The sequence below is a fragment of the Chaetodon auriga genome, chromosome 19 (assembly GCF_051107435.1).
Source record: "Chaetodon auriga isolate fChaAug3 chromosome 19, fChaAug3.hap1, whole genome shotgun sequence".
Lineage (NCBI taxonomy): Eukaryota > Metazoa > Chordata > Actinopteri > Chaetodontiformes > Chaetodontidae > Chaetodon > Chaetodon auriga.
In genome coordinates, this window is record NC_135092.1 from 22,886,498 (window position 1) to 22,904,426 (window position 17,929).

General features: G+C 45.0%; 2 protein-coding genes across 2 annotated transcripts; one reads left to right on the forward strand and one right to left on the reverse strand.

Moving 5' to 3' along the window:
- Positions 1-354: 354 nt before the first annotated feature.
- Positions 355-3,313, reverse strand: pbdc1 (polysaccharide biosynthesis domain containing 1). Its single transcript, XM_076757389.1, has 6 exons — positions 3,279-3,313; positions 2,757-2,822; positions 2,564-2,623; positions 2,275-2,415; positions 790-901; positions 355-707 (listed from the first exon to the last, which is right to left on the reverse strand). Exons 1-6 carry the CDS (start codon positions 3,306-3,308, stop codon positions 616-618), a joined length of 501 nt encoding a protein of 166 aa, XP_076613504.1. The 5' UTR covers positions 3,309-3,313; the 3' UTR covers positions 355-615.
- A 3,484-nt stretch (positions 3,314-6,797) lies between these two features.
- Positions 6,798-17,722, forward strand: dmtn (dematin actin binding protein). The gene is given in 15 exon segments (XM_076758605.1): positions 6,798-9,470; positions 9,613-9,693; positions 9,778-9,921; positions 11,483-11,527; positions 12,502-12,610; positions 12,834-12,878; positions 12,958-13,092; positions 13,585-13,679; positions 13,794-13,899; positions 13,986-14,035; positions 14,334-14,379; positions 14,901-14,908; positions 15,268-15,333; positions 15,643-15,723; positions 16,221-17,722. Coding segments are annotated over 15 exon segments (1,236 nt in total). The 5' UTR covers positions 6,798-9,359; the 3' UTR covers positions 16,335-17,722.
- Positions 17,723-17,929: the final 207 nt, after the last annotated feature.

Below are 17,929 nucleotides of genomic sequence, written 5' to 3' on the forward strand. Positions count from 1 at the left end.
ATTCACATCAAAGTATTCTTAAAGTGAAAGTACTCATTATACAACTGGAGTATAATTAGTGACGCTTTCATGGTTCATCACGTCATGCTGCAGCTGCTGCTAGTTTGTCTGTTTCTCCAGGGATCAATAAAGCTTTATCTAAACCTTTGATTATACACTTATTGATTATATTTTCTATTGTTGATCTGAACCTGCAAAGTAACTCAAGGTATTAAATGAAGTAGAAAGTAGCAGAAAACAGAAATACTCCAGTATAAGTACCTCCAAAATGTATTTTTTTAAAGATACTTCAGTTTCCACTACTGTGGAACCACGAAGTCACAAACATCAAAGACTCAGACGTTGTTTACAGAAAATGATGCGACTTTTTATTTGTTGTTTTGTCGACAAGCAAACAAAACGTGACGTCAGTGTTCTTACAAAATAAACAACCGTCCTGATTGGCACAAGAAAACTTTACAGAAAATACAAAATGTGCTGAAGAGCGTTAAAGAAAAACGTTTGTGAGGGAACGACGGCTGCAGCTCCGTCTGCTGGAGGGGCTCCAGGTGATGGCGTGCAGGGCTGATGGCTCCATGACTGGTTCTTTACTGGTCTCACTGGTTCGCTCTGAAGTTAACTCTGTGATCGTTTGGACTGGAACACGGCGTCGTTGAAGCCTTCTCTGTTTCGAGCGATTTCAATCGCAAAGAACTGAACTCTGGTGGCTGAAAACAGGAAGAACACGTCAGCCGCTCACTAATAACGATGACGATGATGAAGAAGATGACGATGACGACGCTCACGTACCAAATATGGTGTTGTCCTCCGTGTAGTCCTTCTCACAGTCCAGACGCAGCAGAGTCCCGTAGTTGAAATCTTCCACGAGGCCTTCAAACTGGTTACAGAACGGACGCCACGTCTGCACGCACACACACACACACACACACACACACACACACACACACACACACACACACACACACACACACACACACACACACACACACACACACAGCAGCAGCAGTTTAATTCCATCTGTTGGAGAATTTCATGCTTTTTGATCCTAAATCCTCGTTTGTTTATATTGTTTAACATCTGATCATCTATACCTACAATAATATGTGCACTTCTGTCAAATGTTGTTTGAACTTTTTTTAAAGTTAAGTACATATGGTTGTATGAAATAAAAAAATGCACGAGTGTATGAAATGAAAAAAAAATGTAAATGACAAAAGTGCACATATGATTGTATGAAATTTTAAAAAACACGCATATGATTGTATGAAATGAAAATGATTTTTTTTTAAATGACAGAACTGCACATACGATCATATGAAATGAAATGGAAAAAAGTAAAAAAAAAAAATCTGAAAAAACTGCACATACGATTGTATGAAATAAACTCATACTATATTGAGAGTTGCATTTAGTGTCAGTTCTCCTGACTTATTTTCTTCATATAGTTCATTCACGTCGCTGTTGTGGGAGGTGAACTTGACCCTGGCTGTTCGGGGACTCGGCAGCCTCCCTCCAAGTCTTCACATCTGTCTTTGAACTCTTCCACCTGTTTCTTAAGGTCAGAGACAGTTTGCAGAGACGTCTGTTCGTCCGACCACGATGAGTCCTTCCGCGTCATCCCCTGTCATCGACATGTTGTCGGTTTTAACTGCCTTTATTTCCTTTTTAGCATTTTGAAATCATCTTTAAGACAATCTTCAGTTCTTCCCTGATTGCAGAGAATACATCTTGAGGAGAGGAGATCAGCTTTGGTTGCTGCTCTTCATGGTGGCTTCCTCTGTCAGCGTCCAGAAAGACCAGAAACAGCTGCTGTATCGCTCCAAAGACACCAGACTCACAAAAACAGTGACTTTATCATCGTCGAACAGACTTCATTCAAACACAACCCAGACAAAATAAAACTAAAACAAAACCCATCATCAATCATCTCTAACTCTGGATTGTCTGACACAAACTCTTAATTCACCGACTCGAGGGAGGAGTGAGACAGACGGCGAACATCAGAGAAGCAGCAAAAACTAACATTTTCACATTTAACTCTGGAATTATTTTCACATTCTGACATTAGACACTTAAACAGGCAAAACACAAACTCCTCATCAACAGACGCTCCGTCCACCCGACCTGCAGTCAGCTGACACGGTTCACGCTGACCTGCAGTCAGCTGACACGGTTCACGCTGACCTGCAGTCAGCTGACACGGTTCACGCTGACCTGCAGTCAGCTGACACGGTTCACGCTGACCTGCAGTCAGCTGACACGGTTCACACTGACCTCTTTGGCTTTGTCAGACTTCAGGTCGTCCTCCTTCAGCAGCTTGATGTCGAGCTCTTTGAACGTCTCTCTGAACGACGAGTAGATTCTGTCGTCCAGTTTTGTCAGTTTCAGGAACTTTGGGTCAACAGACGAGATGAGCTGCAGACAGAAGGGTCAGAGGTCGGATTCAGGATGAACATAAAGAGCGTCTGTTCAGAGATGAAGACGATGGTGATGATGATACTCGCTCATTCGAACATTCAAAGAGACGGGCTGAGATTAAAGGCGAGCTGATGGCGGCTCTTACGTTGAAGTAAACTTCTGCGTGGTTGTGCGCCTTCATCGCCCACATGACCTCCAGCCGGGGCTGAGGAGGAAAGGCACACAAAGGTCAAAGGTTAGTGATGAAAAATGGCTGCAGACAGACAAACACTTCATGTTCCTTCATGAAACACTTCAACAAATCATGGTGGACTGAAGAGGTGAGAAAGTTCACTCACATCGTTTCCATAAGCCTCTGCAGGAAGAGACAGCGCATGCGCGGCTGCGGACGCTCCCTCCGGCCCCTGCGAACCCAAACACACGGACACACTGAGACTACAGCCGGAAGTCCAGGCTGTCAGCACGTGATGAACTACAGCTGTTTGCCCACAAACGATCACAACACACGAGTTAGAAGAACATTAGCCACATGGAGGGAAGCTAAGAGCCCCCCGCCCACAACTCACACACCGCCAAACAGCCCTGATTCCCTGACAGGAGACACGTTCACACACCTGTCTGTGAGGTGTGACGTGTGACTAAAACACGACCTGTCAGAGTTCAGTGTTTGTCTGCTGGACCGTCTCCACACGTGTGTTCTTCCCCACCAGCTAGCATTAGCAAAGCCAGCTAACTGTCCCGCTCAGCGAACCGTAAATTCTTCACTTTATTCGTTTTCAGACTCGTTAACGAAGCAGCTCACAAATAAAACGTCTTAACGGCAGAAAAGGAACGTGTTTAGTTCAGAGTTTGAGTCTTACCAGAGACGCCAGTCCATTACCCGACGCCATTTTTCTCAAACAAAGATCGTCTAGCAGACTGATGTCTCACTATCCACTGCACGCATGCGCTCTGTGGTCCAAAGATGAGATTAAATGTTGTCATCCACATATTAAAGTATACAGTATATATTTCAATGTATTGTACTAAAATGTCGAAATTTGAATCAGGCTGGGAAAACGTGGATTGGCTTGTGCTACATGAGCACTGATCTTAGCATGTATGAAATCATGCTAGGTGTTTAAATTCTCATGAAGCTTTGAAAAACAAATCATTGTGGGTCAGTTTAGTTTTTATTAACGTCACTTTTCACTTGTTTGTCTTTTGTTCCACAAGAACATTTTCCGGAAAGGAGGGACTAAACTCTGAATGCTGATCCTGGCAGTTTATTACACGTCCAAACCATTTTAGACAAATTATTATTGAACAGAAGGATCATCTTCGTTTTTTACTACTCTCTGTAATCAAGTACGTAATATGTGACGTCAGCCTTTTAAAGGGCCAGTACCAGACTTAAAATCAGATATTAATATTTTATTTTACTGTTTAAATTCATGATACTGATCCAAATTTAAAAAGTCACATTTATTTTTTAACAAAGGAGGTAAAACAGAAAAATAGTAAACTGTTACTGCTAGTCATTGATTGTCTGTTGTTTTAATGGTTTCATTGATCTCTGCTGTGGAATCATCTGATGTTTGATCTTCTCAGATGTTTGATTTGCTGCTTTTCCTCTCAATAATCTCAATGATCTGAATGTGTTTGGAATCATGTGGAGCTTTGGACTGTTGGTTGGACCAAACAAACATGGTGAAGGTGTCACTTTGGGCTCATTGTGACCACATTTCTCACTATTTTCACAATGTTTCCAAACCATTGATCGATCAGTCGATGGAGAGAATGATCAGCGGATTGATCCAGAATGAAAAGAATCATTAGTTTGAGTTAAAATGAGCTCCACCTCAACCAACTCCAACAGGAACATCCTGCTGAGACATGAATGAGGAGACAGTCTGTGGTTTCTTCTCCCACCTTGTGGCTAAAATGATGCTTTTCATCTTCTACAACTACTTCATATTCAGTCAGTCTTAGGTTGGGGCCCAACCTAAGGCTCAGACCCCTCAAAGTCACCAGATAAATCTGAAGGGTCGTCAGATGATTAAAGAAGAAGAAACAAAGTTCTGACACACAAATCAACATTCACCTTTTTGGACTTTGGATCCAATTTTTGATTTGTTTTGTGAAATATTTGGTCATTTGTGTTGAAGTGAAACCATGTGATTAGACGCTGGTTTAATAAGTAATCTGAATCTTTGTCTGAGGTCACAGAAAAACACGCAAACCACAGATTACATCTGGTGTTTTATGTTATAAATAAATCAGACTTTTCTGAAAAATGTGATATTTTTCATGTCAAATCTTCAGCAGGAGAGTAACTGGAGGAATCAGATTACTGTGTTTGTACTCAGTTGCTTTGGGACCATAGAGACACTGATCATGAGCTGTGTGTGGCTGTAGCTGCAGGAGCTTCATCATGTTTGTGGAACATGATGTGAGTCTGAACACTGAGCTGATTGTCTCCCCACAGCAGAGTGGACCGACCCGCCGGAGCAACAGGAAGCCTTCCTCCTCCTCCTCCTCCTCCTCCTCCTCCTCCTGGGGTCACAGCTGCCCCCTGCCCGGCGTTAAAAGCAGGCTACATCACACATCACCCCTCCTCCTCCTTCTTCTCCTCCTCCTCCTCGCCCTCCTCCACCCTTCCTCCTCCTCCTCTTCTCTCTTCAGTCAGGAGCGTCACCGTCGCTCTCCTGGATGCGTCGCCTGATCTCCGCCTGCTCTCTCTGATTATTCTGCGCTGTTTGGAGGTAAGAATCGCTTCTTTTCTTTCCATCAGCATTGAGGACATGAAGGACGGGTCCCGGGACTGTGCCGGGTCGGACCCGGGATCCAGCGGCTGTTTATCGCGCTGCCGCAGACGCACTTGTCTCCTCTTCATCATCCGCGTTACTCCGCCTCAGACCCCGAAGGCCACACGAGCAGCGCCTCGAACAATCACCTGAAATCTGCTCCGTTTCTGAGAGGAAATCTTCATGAAAGCGGAACATTTGTCAGGTCTGTCCTGTTTTTAGCTGCCGGTGTTCTCTGGAGGCCTCAGCAGGAGAAACCCTGGAACAAACACTTTAATATCTTCATCATAGAGAGCGACACGCAGACATGAGGCTCCACTTCAGGTCCGTTTACAGGCTGAAAATCATCGTTTTCAGTCTCCATCTGCCCTCTGGATTCATCGTTTGGCTCATAAAAATGTGAAAAATGTTCCTTAGCACTGCTCAGAACCCACCGTGATGCCTTCAAATCACATTTTAAATGCCATTTTCTGGTGACATCATGGCCATTTCAGTCAAGTCGACATTCTTCAAAGTCCAGAATTCAAAGACATTCTGTCCAAACCACAAAAGATGCAGATCAGCAAATAATCACGTTCAGGAAGCTTCATGAAACAGTCAGTTATAATAGATCTTACGATTCATCTGTCGATCGACTAATCAATGATTTCTGTCAATTCCAGCATCATTTATATCCTGTTTTTAAAAGTCTTCCTATTCTCCCAGAATGATGAATTACAGTTTATAATATTAAACTAGAACAGGGATAGACTTCACGTCAGGTGACACTTTACTCTTTTCTCCTCTTTTATCAATCACAGCTCGTTTTGTTTTGTTTTGTTTTGTTTTTACCTAAATGCTTCTTTACTGCTTCAAAAATATATTATTTGTTAGAGGACACTGAGTGATGCATCGTAGAGCTGAAACAATACGTCAGTTTTGATAATCGATTATTGTTTTAAGTCATTTTTATGTGAAAATGCCAAAAATTCAGTCTGTAGAATGAATGAATAATTAGTTAATGATGGAAATAATTAACAGACTGACTGAGAGCTTCCTGTTTGATTCTGTACATCTGATCACATGTAAAGAGTGTTTACAGTGTGTGTGTGGACTAATGGGCCACACACACACACACACACACACACACACACACACACACACACACACACACACACAGCTCAGCTCCATTGATGGCTCTGTGGCAGTTAAAAGCTCTCCATGATAAGACTATCGGACACAGAAAGCACTCAGACTGCTGCCGGTCAGGTGGACCGTCGTGTCCTCAGAGACGGCAACGAAACACATTTACAACCTGTTTTGTCTTTCATTTTCTGTCACTTTACAGCCGCTTTCTGACCAACATCTTGTACTTTTTACTCCTCTGCTTTTACCTTTGCAGTTTTATGGCCTCATGATGAGTAAAATCGGTCTTTTTTTAGCTTTGGAGTCATGCTAGCAGCTCTGTGAGGCTGTACTTTGACACAGTGGACCTTTGAACTGAATGCTAACATTATTATGCTAACATGTTGATGTTCACCATCTTAGCTTAGCATGTTAGCATGCTAACATTTGCTTTCCTGACATTGACTGCTAGTAAAACATCTTTACTGAGCTTTTCTCTGATCGGATGGTGAGCTAGAGAGTCCAAAATGGAGGAAGCTATCGTAGCTGACTAGCTGTGTGTTAGCATCGAGTTTCATTAAAGCTTCTGTCAAAGTAAAAACTGTTCAACAGAGACCTGGTTCACACTCAGTCTGGATGACTTCATGCTAATGCTGCTTTTTACAGGCCTACACTGTGAAGACTTATTGTCCGGTTAGCTACCAGGCTAATAGGACAAGCTAACTAGTTCAGATAGCCTTTCCCTTCAGTAACTTCTTATTAAAATGAAATGATGAACATTCCTGAGAATTTAATGTTAGAGGGAGTAAACCGATATTTTGAGAAGATCGTAAAGCTGGTTAGCCTAGCTTAGCATAAACACTGGAATCAAGGAGAAACAGTTAGCCTGTGAAATGTGACAGTGTTGAGGTTTTATGGGCGGGGGTTATGTGTATTTCTTGGCTGGGACCCCCCATTAAAGTGAATTGAATTTTTTAAACTGCAGACTGTTTTCCAATCTTTATGCTAAGCTAAGCTAATCAGCTGCTGGTTGTAGTCTCATATTTACTGTAAAGAAGAAATCGATCTGAACATCAAACTTTGAAAGCAGGACTTTTACTTTTACTTGTAACAGAGTATTTTTACATTGTGTTATTTCTACTTTTACTGAAGTAAAGGATCTTAACACTTCCTCCACCACTGGTGAGAGGACAGGAAGATGTTTTAGGCATCCGTCCAGAGGACAACAGACAGTCCAGGTGACACTGATGGAGTTGAGCTGAGGACAGACAGACGACGCTCTCTCCCTGATCAGCATGTGATGGTTGGAAACAGATGGAGGAGGGAGGAAGGTGTAGCTCTCAGCCTGTGTGCTGCTGGTTCTCTGGAGGGAGGAGTGTAACCACAGCAATAACTGTTGAGGACCGGCTGGGCGTTGGCCTGGCTGGGCAAGCTGATAAACAGCCAGGAGGCGAGGGGAGGGGAGGGAGGAAGAGGAAGACGAAGGGCGTGATGGAGCTGGAGGAGGAAGAGGAGGGAGGCAGATGAAAGTGAAGACTCGGAGGGGGGAGGGGGTTCGCAGGAAGTGAGGATGAGGATATCCTCCAGCAGAGAGGCTGTGGTGTTGTTGAGGTGTCTTTCCTGTGAGCAGGACTGAATCCTGCAGACGTCCCAGGAGGACGCTCTGCTAACAGCCAGGCCTCGGTCTGATTCACAGGCTTGTTTTACACACCGTCTCCACGTCCCCATCATTCAGCCTCACCCCGGGGACACAATGTCTCTGTGTGTCTGAAGGCTCTGAAACTGGATCATCTGCTCTGAAAGCAGCTGAAAAGGTGGAAATCCGATCCATTAGCTGAGAATCCAGCTATGATTCAGCCTCTCAGTTAACAGGAGAGACATGAATTTTACACTGAAATATAACAAGAATGCTAACACGCTAAAATTTAGCACATATAATGTTTACCACGTTTCATCTTAGCTTGCTGTGTTAGCATGCTAACATTTGCTTTTGAGTTCAACTTTGACTTTGACACGCAAATATGCGCTGTCGACCAATGGCAAACCATCCTGACAGAGCTGAATTTTGATTGGACGGAGAGCCAGAGAGTCCAACATGGTGGAAGCTAGCGTAGCTTATTAGCGGTGTGTGTCAGAGCAGAAACTGCTGCAAACAGACCTGGTTCACACACAGAAGTGAATGATGAAGAAACCTGAGAGGGAGGTGTCAGCGGGACATTTGTCGTGTCCTCTAAGTGCTAATGTCTTCTTCTTCTGCAGCAGTTTAACGGCGCCGACTGGAAAATCAGCTCCATGAACCAGAGAAACCATTATCAACACAAGAGTAGAAAAACACACTAATTCACATTGGTTTTTTGTCACTGCACCTGGACGTAAACTGGACTTCTGTAACCTTGAAAAGAAGAAATAAGACATTTTTCTTCTCACAAAAAAATTAGTATTAAAATACACCAGTGTTCAGTTTGGCACCAAGAGGTTTTGCTTGGTGTGACCAGAAGCTCATTTTGGCTAACGTTAGCAGACTTCTGACAGATTTCATGACGTCTGTTCATCGACAACAACGAGCACGTTAAAAGACCAACCGCAGACGATTGGCTTCTCCTGTAAGACCAAGCTCAGGTGGAAGTTTTCAAATAACAATGGCTTCATTCCATGTAGGCATTCCAGCAAGCCAGCACACACAGTACCAAGGCCCTGGAACAAGCTGAGCTAAATGGAATGGAGCCATCATGAATGAATTACACCTGCGTGGAAGCAGAGCGTCTCCATGTTGTCGTCTTCATGCATAAAGATGTTCTGACATGTCAGAGCAGGAAAAGCACACGTGATATGAAAACCAGTAATAACGGCAGATTCCCAGTTTGCCAGTTTCAGGCCAACCATTCCCTGCTGTTCGTCTGATAAACAAGCAGCTGAACCGTTTTGAACGTGAAGCTAAATATTTGTCAAACGTCTGCTATAAAACCCTGAAAGTGAAACTTGTGAGTTTTGCTTCTTCCTCAGCATCGACTTGAGTCATTTCCAGCCTCGCCGTTAAAACGCCGGCCCGTGATGAGACACTGTATGATAATGCGTCTGCTGATGGACTGTCTCTGTCTCCCTGTTTTTGTCCAGCTGGTTTAAACCAAACGGGAGGACAGTTCCTCTCCAGTCATGCAGAAGGTAATTGATCATCTTCTTAGGTCACTGAAAACAGCTTTTTTTAAAATTCCAGACGCTGACACAACGTTAGAATTAAAGGAATTAAAGGATTCGAACTGTGAACGTTGGATGATTCACCTGAATGTTTCTGATGGTGTCACAGGTGGAGGGACAGGTAACCCCCGTCAACCTGCCCTCTTCCAGGGGCCTGAGCACCCCGGGGTCTCCCGCCACCGGCATCGTGGTAAATAGCCTCTTCCACCTGCTCAAAGACACCTGTATAATCAGTGTGTGCACACGGACACTCACCTGTTCTCTGTGTGTTCAGGCCAGAGTGAACGACCAGGTGGTGGGCTACAGAGACCTGGCTGCTCTGCCCAGAGACAAGGCCATCCTGCAGGTGGAGAGACCAGACCTGATGACCTACCAACCACACCTCAGCTTCTCCCCACTCGACCCTCCACGCAGGGAGGTACGTCTGGACACAGGCATTTAACCCCTGTCAGATAATCCTAATCTGGAAACAGTTAGAGCTCAGTTAGAGTTTAGTAAGACTCCAGTTGGAGCTCAGTTAGACTTCAGTTGGAGCTCAGTTAGACTTCAGTTGGAGCTCAGTTAGACTTCAGTTAGACTTCAGTTGGAGCTTGGTTAGACTTCAGTTAGACTTCAGTCGGAGCTCAGTTAGACTTCAGTTAGACTTCAGTCGGAGCTCAGTTAGACTTCAGTTAGACTTCAGTTGGAGCTCAGTTAGACTTCAGTTGGAGCTCTGTTAGACTTCAGTTGGAGCTCAGTTAGACTTCAGTTGGAGCTCTGTTAGACTTCAGTTAGACTTCAGTTGGAGCTCAGTTAGACTTCAGCTGGAGCTCAGTTAGACTTCAGTTGGAGCTCAGTTAGACTTCAGTTGGAGCTCTGTTAGACTTCAGTTGGAGCTCAGTTAGACTTCAGTTGGAGCTCTGTTAGACTTCAGTTAGACTTCAGTTGGAGCTCTGTTAGACTTCAGTTGGAGCTCAGTTAGACTTCAGTTGGAGCTCAGTTAGACTTCAGTTAGACTTCAGTTGGAGCTCTGTTAGACTTCAGTTGGAGCTCAGTTAGACTTCAGTTGGAGCTCAGTTAGACTTCAGTTGGAGCTCTGTTAGACTTCACTTAGACTTCAGTTGGAGCTTGGTTAGACTTCAGTTAGACTTCAGTTGGAGCTCAGTTAGACTTCAGTTAGACTTCAGTTGGAGCTCAGTTAGACTTCAGTTAGACTTCAGTTGGAGCTCAGTTAGACTTCAGTTGGAGCTCTGTTAGACTTCAGTTAGACTTCAGTTGGAGCTCAGTTAGACTTCAGTTGGAGCTCAGTTAGACTTCAGTTGGAGCTCTGTTAGACTTCAGTTAGACTTCAGTTGGAGCTCAGTTAGACTTCAGTTGGAGCTCTGTTAGACTTCAGTTGGAGCTCAGTTAGACTTCAGTTGGAGCTCTGTTAGACTTCAGTTAGACTTCAGTTGGAGCTCTGTTAGACTTCAGTTGGAGCTCAGTTAGACTTCAGTTCGAGCTCTGTTAGACTTCAGTTGGAGCTCAGTTAGACTTCAGTTGGAGCTCAGTTAGATTTCAGCTGGAACTCAGTTAGACTTCAGTTGGAGCTCAGTTAGACTTCAGTTGGAGCTCAGTTAGACTTCAGTTAGACTTCAGTTGGAGCTCTGTTAGACTTCAGTTGGAGCTCAGTTAGACTTCAGTTGGAGCTCAGTTAGACTTCAGTTGGAGCTCTGTTAGACTTCAGTTAGACTTCAGTTGGAGCTTGGTTAGACTTCAGTTAGACTTCAGTTGGAGCTCAGTTAGACTTCAGTTAGACTTCAGTTGGAGCTCAGTTAGACTTCAGTTAGACTTCAGTTGGAGCTCAGTTAGACTTCAGTTGGAGCTCTGTTAGACTTCAGTTAGACTTCAGTTGGAGCTCAGTTAGACTTCAGTTGGAGCTCAGTTAGACTTCAGTTGGAGCTCTGTGTGTTTGATGTCCTCCGACTTTGACTGCTGATGGTCTGATTGTGTCTCTGCAGAGGTCTCTGTCTCCTCCCTCCACGTCTCCTCCCAGGTCTCCTGAGGTAAGAGCTGCTACCATCTAATCAATACATTAATCTTTATGAATTTATCTGAACTCAGCTGATTCACACAGGTTGCTTAACATATCTCGGATTGTTTGAATAAACTGAAATAAAATCTGTCTCATTCAGCCAGTAGATGAACTCTCGGTGACCCGTTCAGAATTGTCTGAGTCAGTTTTGGGTCACGACTTTTGAAAAACTACGCTTTGACTGACGTCTTCATGTTCTCGTCTCGTTGTCCAGTTTCAGTTCCTGCTTTGTCTTCTAGTCTTCATGGAGCTCAGTTAAAGCCTGGAGTCTGCCTGCAGCCACAGAGAACAGACAGTGTCTTTGTTGAGACTGTTACTGACATTTCTCAGAGTGTAGATTCACACACGGTTTGTTTTGGTGGAATTTGTCGTCCTTTCAGTTCAGTGAAATGAACCAAACTTTGAGTTGTGGCTTTGAAACCCGAGCAGAGATGAATGTTTCTGCGTCTCTGGAGGCTTTGAGGGAAATGCTAACATGAGCATGCTAACATGCATGTAGGTACACTGCTTAGTGTGTTTACCACCTTAGTGTAGCTTGTTAGCATGCTAGCATTGGCACTAAGGTGCAGCTGAGGGTGATGGGAAAGTAGTTTTGCAGGTTATCTGGTCAAAGTTACTCGAATTCACGCCGAGGGAAACATTTTGTGACAGTCTGGACCGAACACTCAGAGGTCAAAGGTCACTGTGACCTCTCAAAGCATATTTTTGACCATAGCTCAAGAATTCAATGTCTCAGAGGATAAAATGATGAAGTGATGACATTTTCTATCCAAAGATCAAAGGTCGGCTTCACTGTGACATCATCATGCTGTGCAGAAACTCTTTTCTGTTCATTATTCAGCAGCAGAAGGCAGACTGTGACCAACAGCTGATCGTAGAGATCCTCAGGAGTGAACATGTGCGTGACACGAATGTGTGTGTGTGCGTGCGTGTGTGTGAGTGAAGGTGAAGACACGCAGAGCAGAGAGTGAGAGTGGTTCTCCTGGAGGATCCGAACTGCAACTACAGTGTGGGCGCAAGATCAGCACCAGCCTGCAGCACTTCCACAGACCAGGTAACACACACACACACACACACACACACACACACACACACACACAGTGAGAATTTTTCGTCAGTGAACTTTTCACTTTGAATCATGAAAACTGGATTGTTACATCTTAATGTAAACGTGGTGGTTTATCTGAATGATTGATCTGATTTGATATCTTCATGGCGGCCTTTGACCGTCCACACTGTCACGCTAAGTTCTTTTTGTTTTGGTTTTTTTTTTTCAGATAATGGAGCAAACATCTATAGGAAGCCTCCCATCTACAAACAAGGTGAGCGCTGATCCACGCCATCACTTTTCACGTCCTTCGCCTCGACGCAGGTTCACGCCGTCGCTCTCTGTCTCTTCAGATCTTCAGAAACACGTCGAAGGCAGCGGCGTCATTCAGTCGGCAAAGTTTCCAGCAGCTCAGCCTCCGGATCCAAACCAGCCCTCCAAGATTGAGACCGAGTACTGGCCCTGCCCCCCCTCGCTGGCCGCCATGGGTAACAGACACATCACAGACCACACATGGTCTGGATTAGAGCGCTGTAGAAACCACCTGAACGCCGTTAGAGGTCATCGTTTGAGACGTTTGCCTGAAACCTGCTGCTCACCTGGCTTAGAGTTCTGCAGCTCAGACTGAATCAGTTCAGTTATTTAATCACATCAGACTCAGGTGAGCTCAGGTAGATGCGGTCCAGCAGCTGCACTCCTGAGGTCAGAATCAGACATCGATGCAAGATCGATTCCTGCTGCAGTTTAAATTGACAGTTTATTGATCGTGCAGACTGTGAGGAGACAAAGTCACTGTTGTTTCAGGTCTGTTGGACGGATCATTTGTCTCAATCAAAGACGTCAAATGATGAAACAAAGTCAGTGTTGTAATAAATCCTTCAGTCTCATGTTGAGGCTGCTGAACGCGTTTGAACCTGCAGGGAAGCTAAAACGCTACGACGCTAAGTGTCAAAGCTAACTGTGAGCTTGAACTCTGGCAGAGATTGAGTGGAGGAAGAGGAGGCTGCAGGAGGAAGACGAGTTCGAAGACCTGACAGACGAGGCCAAGACGCTGCAGGAGCAGGAGCTGGAAAAGGTTTGAGAGTAACACGCACAGACACACACACACACACACACACACACACACACACACACACACACACACACAGCTGACCACGGGGGGGACTGATGATGTTTGTTGTGAATCCAGATCAAGTCCAACCTGGGTCGTCTCATCCTGAAGGAGGAGAAGGAGAAGGCCGTCCACTTCCGGAGGAAGACGCAGTCGCTGCCTGACAGAACGCACATGCACACCAGTACGCCCGCCGGACGCCCTTCACACCTTCTGCGTTCTGGCTTCAGGATGAATTTTGGTCTCAAGCTTTCTTTTGTTTGTCGGCAGGTTTGTCCGCGAGTGCGTCCAAGTCGCCTTCACGCTCAGGACTGACCAGAGTAAGTTTGACCGGCAGCTGCAGCTCCGTACTTCCCTGCTTCAGGACGCCAAGCTGCCGCCTCCTGACCCAAAGACAGAGTGTCCATGAGCGAGCGCCTCCTGATTGGCAGGCCGGCGCTTAGCACAGCAGCTCCATCACCACTGTGTGTGTGTGTGTGTGTGTGTGTGTGTGTGTGTGTGTGTGTGAATACTGGCTGAAGAAAAATAATATTAATTCTAAATTTTTGTGATTCTGTGGAGAAAAGAAAGAAGAAATGTGGATTTTGTGTTTAATATCAAAGGTTTTGTGTGTTTCAGATGCAGTCTGCAGAGTTTTCCACAGATGGCGACAAAGGACGGCCAGGTACGAGTCCTCCGCCGCAAAAAAACAAAAAAACGACATCCTCTTCCTCAAAGAGTCGAAGCTTAGTGTCGCTTCCAAGGCCGAGAGTTAGCGTAGCATAAGCTAGCTACACTGACGCTGACGCTGAAGTGGCTGAGCCGAGCGTCAAACAGAAAGACGTCCAAACTTTAACTTTACATGTCAGTTTAACGTGTTAGCTTAACGTCTTAGTTTACGTCTTAGTTTACGTGTTATTTTATGTGTTAGTCTGTTGGCATTAAATCACACTGAGCTTCAGTAATGGACGTGTTTGTTTTGACGTGATCGTACGTAAACTTTTCAGACAGCTTCCTGTTCGCTGCTCGCTGCAGGACAGTATTTGTAATCGATTTATCCGTCATTGTTAACGTTCAGAGTGACAGCAGACACATCAGTCCTGAATCCAGGTGTGTTTGCACCTGGCTGTGAAGCTGCTGCTCTGCACAGCTGCAGCTCGGTGTCTTGTTCCACTCTCTGACCTTCCTGTCGTCATGTCTTTGCAGCTGCTCAGGTAAGCGTGCCGTGTTTGTGTGGCATGTGCATGGCCAGTGGCATCAGCGCTCCTTTGATTAAGCCGCCATCTTTCCCGTGACTGCCCGGCTGCACTCGCTCCTCCTGCACTCAGCTCCAGTTTCTGCACAGTCCCAATCCATCTGAACCCGCCCGAGTCTGACCTGAAAACACGTGTCAACACGTTTGTGTGCTGAATCTGCATCTTACACCGCCGCCGTGCACCGCTTCTAACTCTCTGCTCACGTCTGGCCTGGCTGTACTGTGCCGCTTTTCATGTTTACCGGATCATGCAGGAGTATCTTTCATACAGTGTGTGTGTGTGTGTGTGTGTGTGTGTGTGTGTGTGTGTGTGTGCAGAACGGGGAGGCTCGGAGGGAGAGGATGGACAGAGGAAACTCTCTGCCGAGTATCCTGGAGCAGAAGGTGAGAGTGCGTCTGCATCTGCTCAGGTTAGCCTAGCTTAGCACAGAGACTGTTTGCGTAGCTCCAATCAGGGTAGAGATGTAGAGACAAAGCTGCTGGTGGGTTTATAAAACTAACACATGCTGAGGCCACAGCTTGTGTGTTCAAAAGTTTTGTGTTCCCTCTGCAGGAAGCTAAATACACAGAAAATTGATGATGTCATTTTTACTTCATATATTTGAATAATTATGAGCTGTTGATTTTGATCATGTGGTCGAGCTTTAGAGGCGACTGCTCACAGTTTGATGTGTTTGTGTCTCTGCTGCTCAGATTTATCCCTATGAAGCGCTGATTGTGACCCACAGAGGGCGCTGCAAGCTGCCACCAGGAGTCGACCGCACTCGCCTGGAGGTTTGTATCAGAGGCACAGATCATGGGGTGTGTGTGTGTGTGTGTGTGTGTGTGTGTGTGTGTGTGTGTGTGTGTGTGTGTGTGTGTGTGGGAGTCATGGTGCTGCCTGACTGTCAAACATTGTCCTGTTTGAGGAGGAGAAACAGCTTTTTGTCAGCTGTGAGGTGATTCTGAGTTTATGGAGAGAAAACAGGTTAAAACCTGATGATTTTATCCAATGAGACATTTGTGAGCTAACAAGCTAACAGACAGTTAGCGAGGCGGCTTGTTATTGGTCAGCGGTGCAGATATGAGGGTGAAAGCTGAACTTGAGTGTTTGATGAGTGAATCCAGTGATCGCTGTGATCCTCTGAAGTGATCTGACGTAATAAACGAAAACACCTGAGTGTGATAAACAGAAGCAGCTCACTCTGATTGGTCAGGATTTAACTTCTGAGTCATCTGACGAAACGAGTTCTCGTCTTCTTCTTCTTCTTCTTCTCCTTCTGTCCTCTCAGAGGCATCTGGCTCCGGAGGAGTTCCAGCAGCTGTTCGGGATGTCAATGGCCGAGTTCGACCGCCTCTCTCTGTGGAAACGAAATGAGCTGAAGAAGAAAGCTTCGCTTTTCTAACAGGAAGTGACCTCATCCATCGCAAACTACTCCATGAACCACCTGGAGGAGAAAACAGGCCACGACATCAAATATCAGCAAACACAGATCGATTCATTCTGTTAGTCCACGCAAACATGTCCTCCATCTAACTAACCAATCACGTCCCTGGATGTGTGCCGGCCCCGAGGATCAGAGTGACTGAAGGCTGGCCCTGATTAACCCTTTACTCTGACTAACCTTAACTGATGCACTGACACATATTACCTGCACTTATAATCATCACTGCTTGTAAATCATCATCATCATCATCATCATCATCGTTTGGTTTGACTGAGCTCCAGAGGTCTGAATCAGGAAGGGACATTAGCAGGTTAGCATCGTTAGCATCCAGCTCTTCTGGTGACATGAAGCTGCTTCACGTTTTTAGTTTTCTTTCACTCTGCAGACATGCTAGCAGGTCTGTGAGGCTGTGTGCTTTGAGCTAAATGCTAATGTTAGCATGCTCTCATGCTCACAGTGGCAATGCTAACATGCTGCTGTTTAGCAGGGTAAACTCCTTTAGCATCTTAGCATGCTTACATTAGATAATTAGCAGTAAACACAAAGCACAGCTGAGGCTGATGGGACGTCGTTAGCTCTGCAGGATCACAAACCAAAGAACTGAACACATTAGCATGGTGACCTGAAGGCGGTGCTGATGAAACATCAGAGGGTCGATGAAGTTTTTACTGTTAAGTTCACAGTACACTTAATGACAATCAGTAAACTTTAGCTCTGCTGCAAACAGGCTGAAACCCTTGAATCCTGATTTTGTTTTTACACTCTGACGTCACATTCGCTCCTTCACTGGCAGCTCATGTGAGGAGACGCGTGATTTGCTGTAATTAACGACCCCAGCTCGTTAACAGACCAGTTGAAAAGCAGCTTGATGACACCAGTGAGCCAGTTTCTCGGTGATTCAGGCCTCTGATGTGTTTCTGCTTTGACGTGAATGATTCATGTGAGCAGCTGCTGTCACAAATTAAACATCTGATTGTAAAATCTATTTATTATGTGGAGCTTTTTATTTATTTCATGATTGTAATTTTTACCAGTGCAGGTTTGTTTGCTGACTGTGAAAAGTTCTCTTATTTTGAAAATATTAATTTTGCTGTACAGTTTTATTTATGAGCACCGTGATAACTTTATTTCTCGCTTGTCACCGACATTTTCCACACATCTCAACCACATAGCTGACATTAAAGGAGCAGTCCGTACTAATCAACATGGTAGCATCTATATTGATCGTGTCTTGAGGTAGAAAACGTCTCTGCCGTCGTCTTCAGTGTCTGTTCTTCACCTCCACAACATTCAGCCATTGTTTCTGTCGTACGATGTAAAGGACTCAAATAAACTGCAGAAAAACAGACGCTGGTTTTTCCTTGTCTCCTTGAACTCATCAAAGGTTAAAAGATGTAAAGGACCAAACGTTGCTTTCTACTGTCGTCCTCTTGTCTCTGATCTCTTTACATCATCTGCTAGCTGAGCTAACGTTGCGGCGCAAACACACAAAAAGAAGCAGCATGACAAACAGGTAAAGGTGTCAGACTTCCTGCTCTCGTTATTGCTTCACT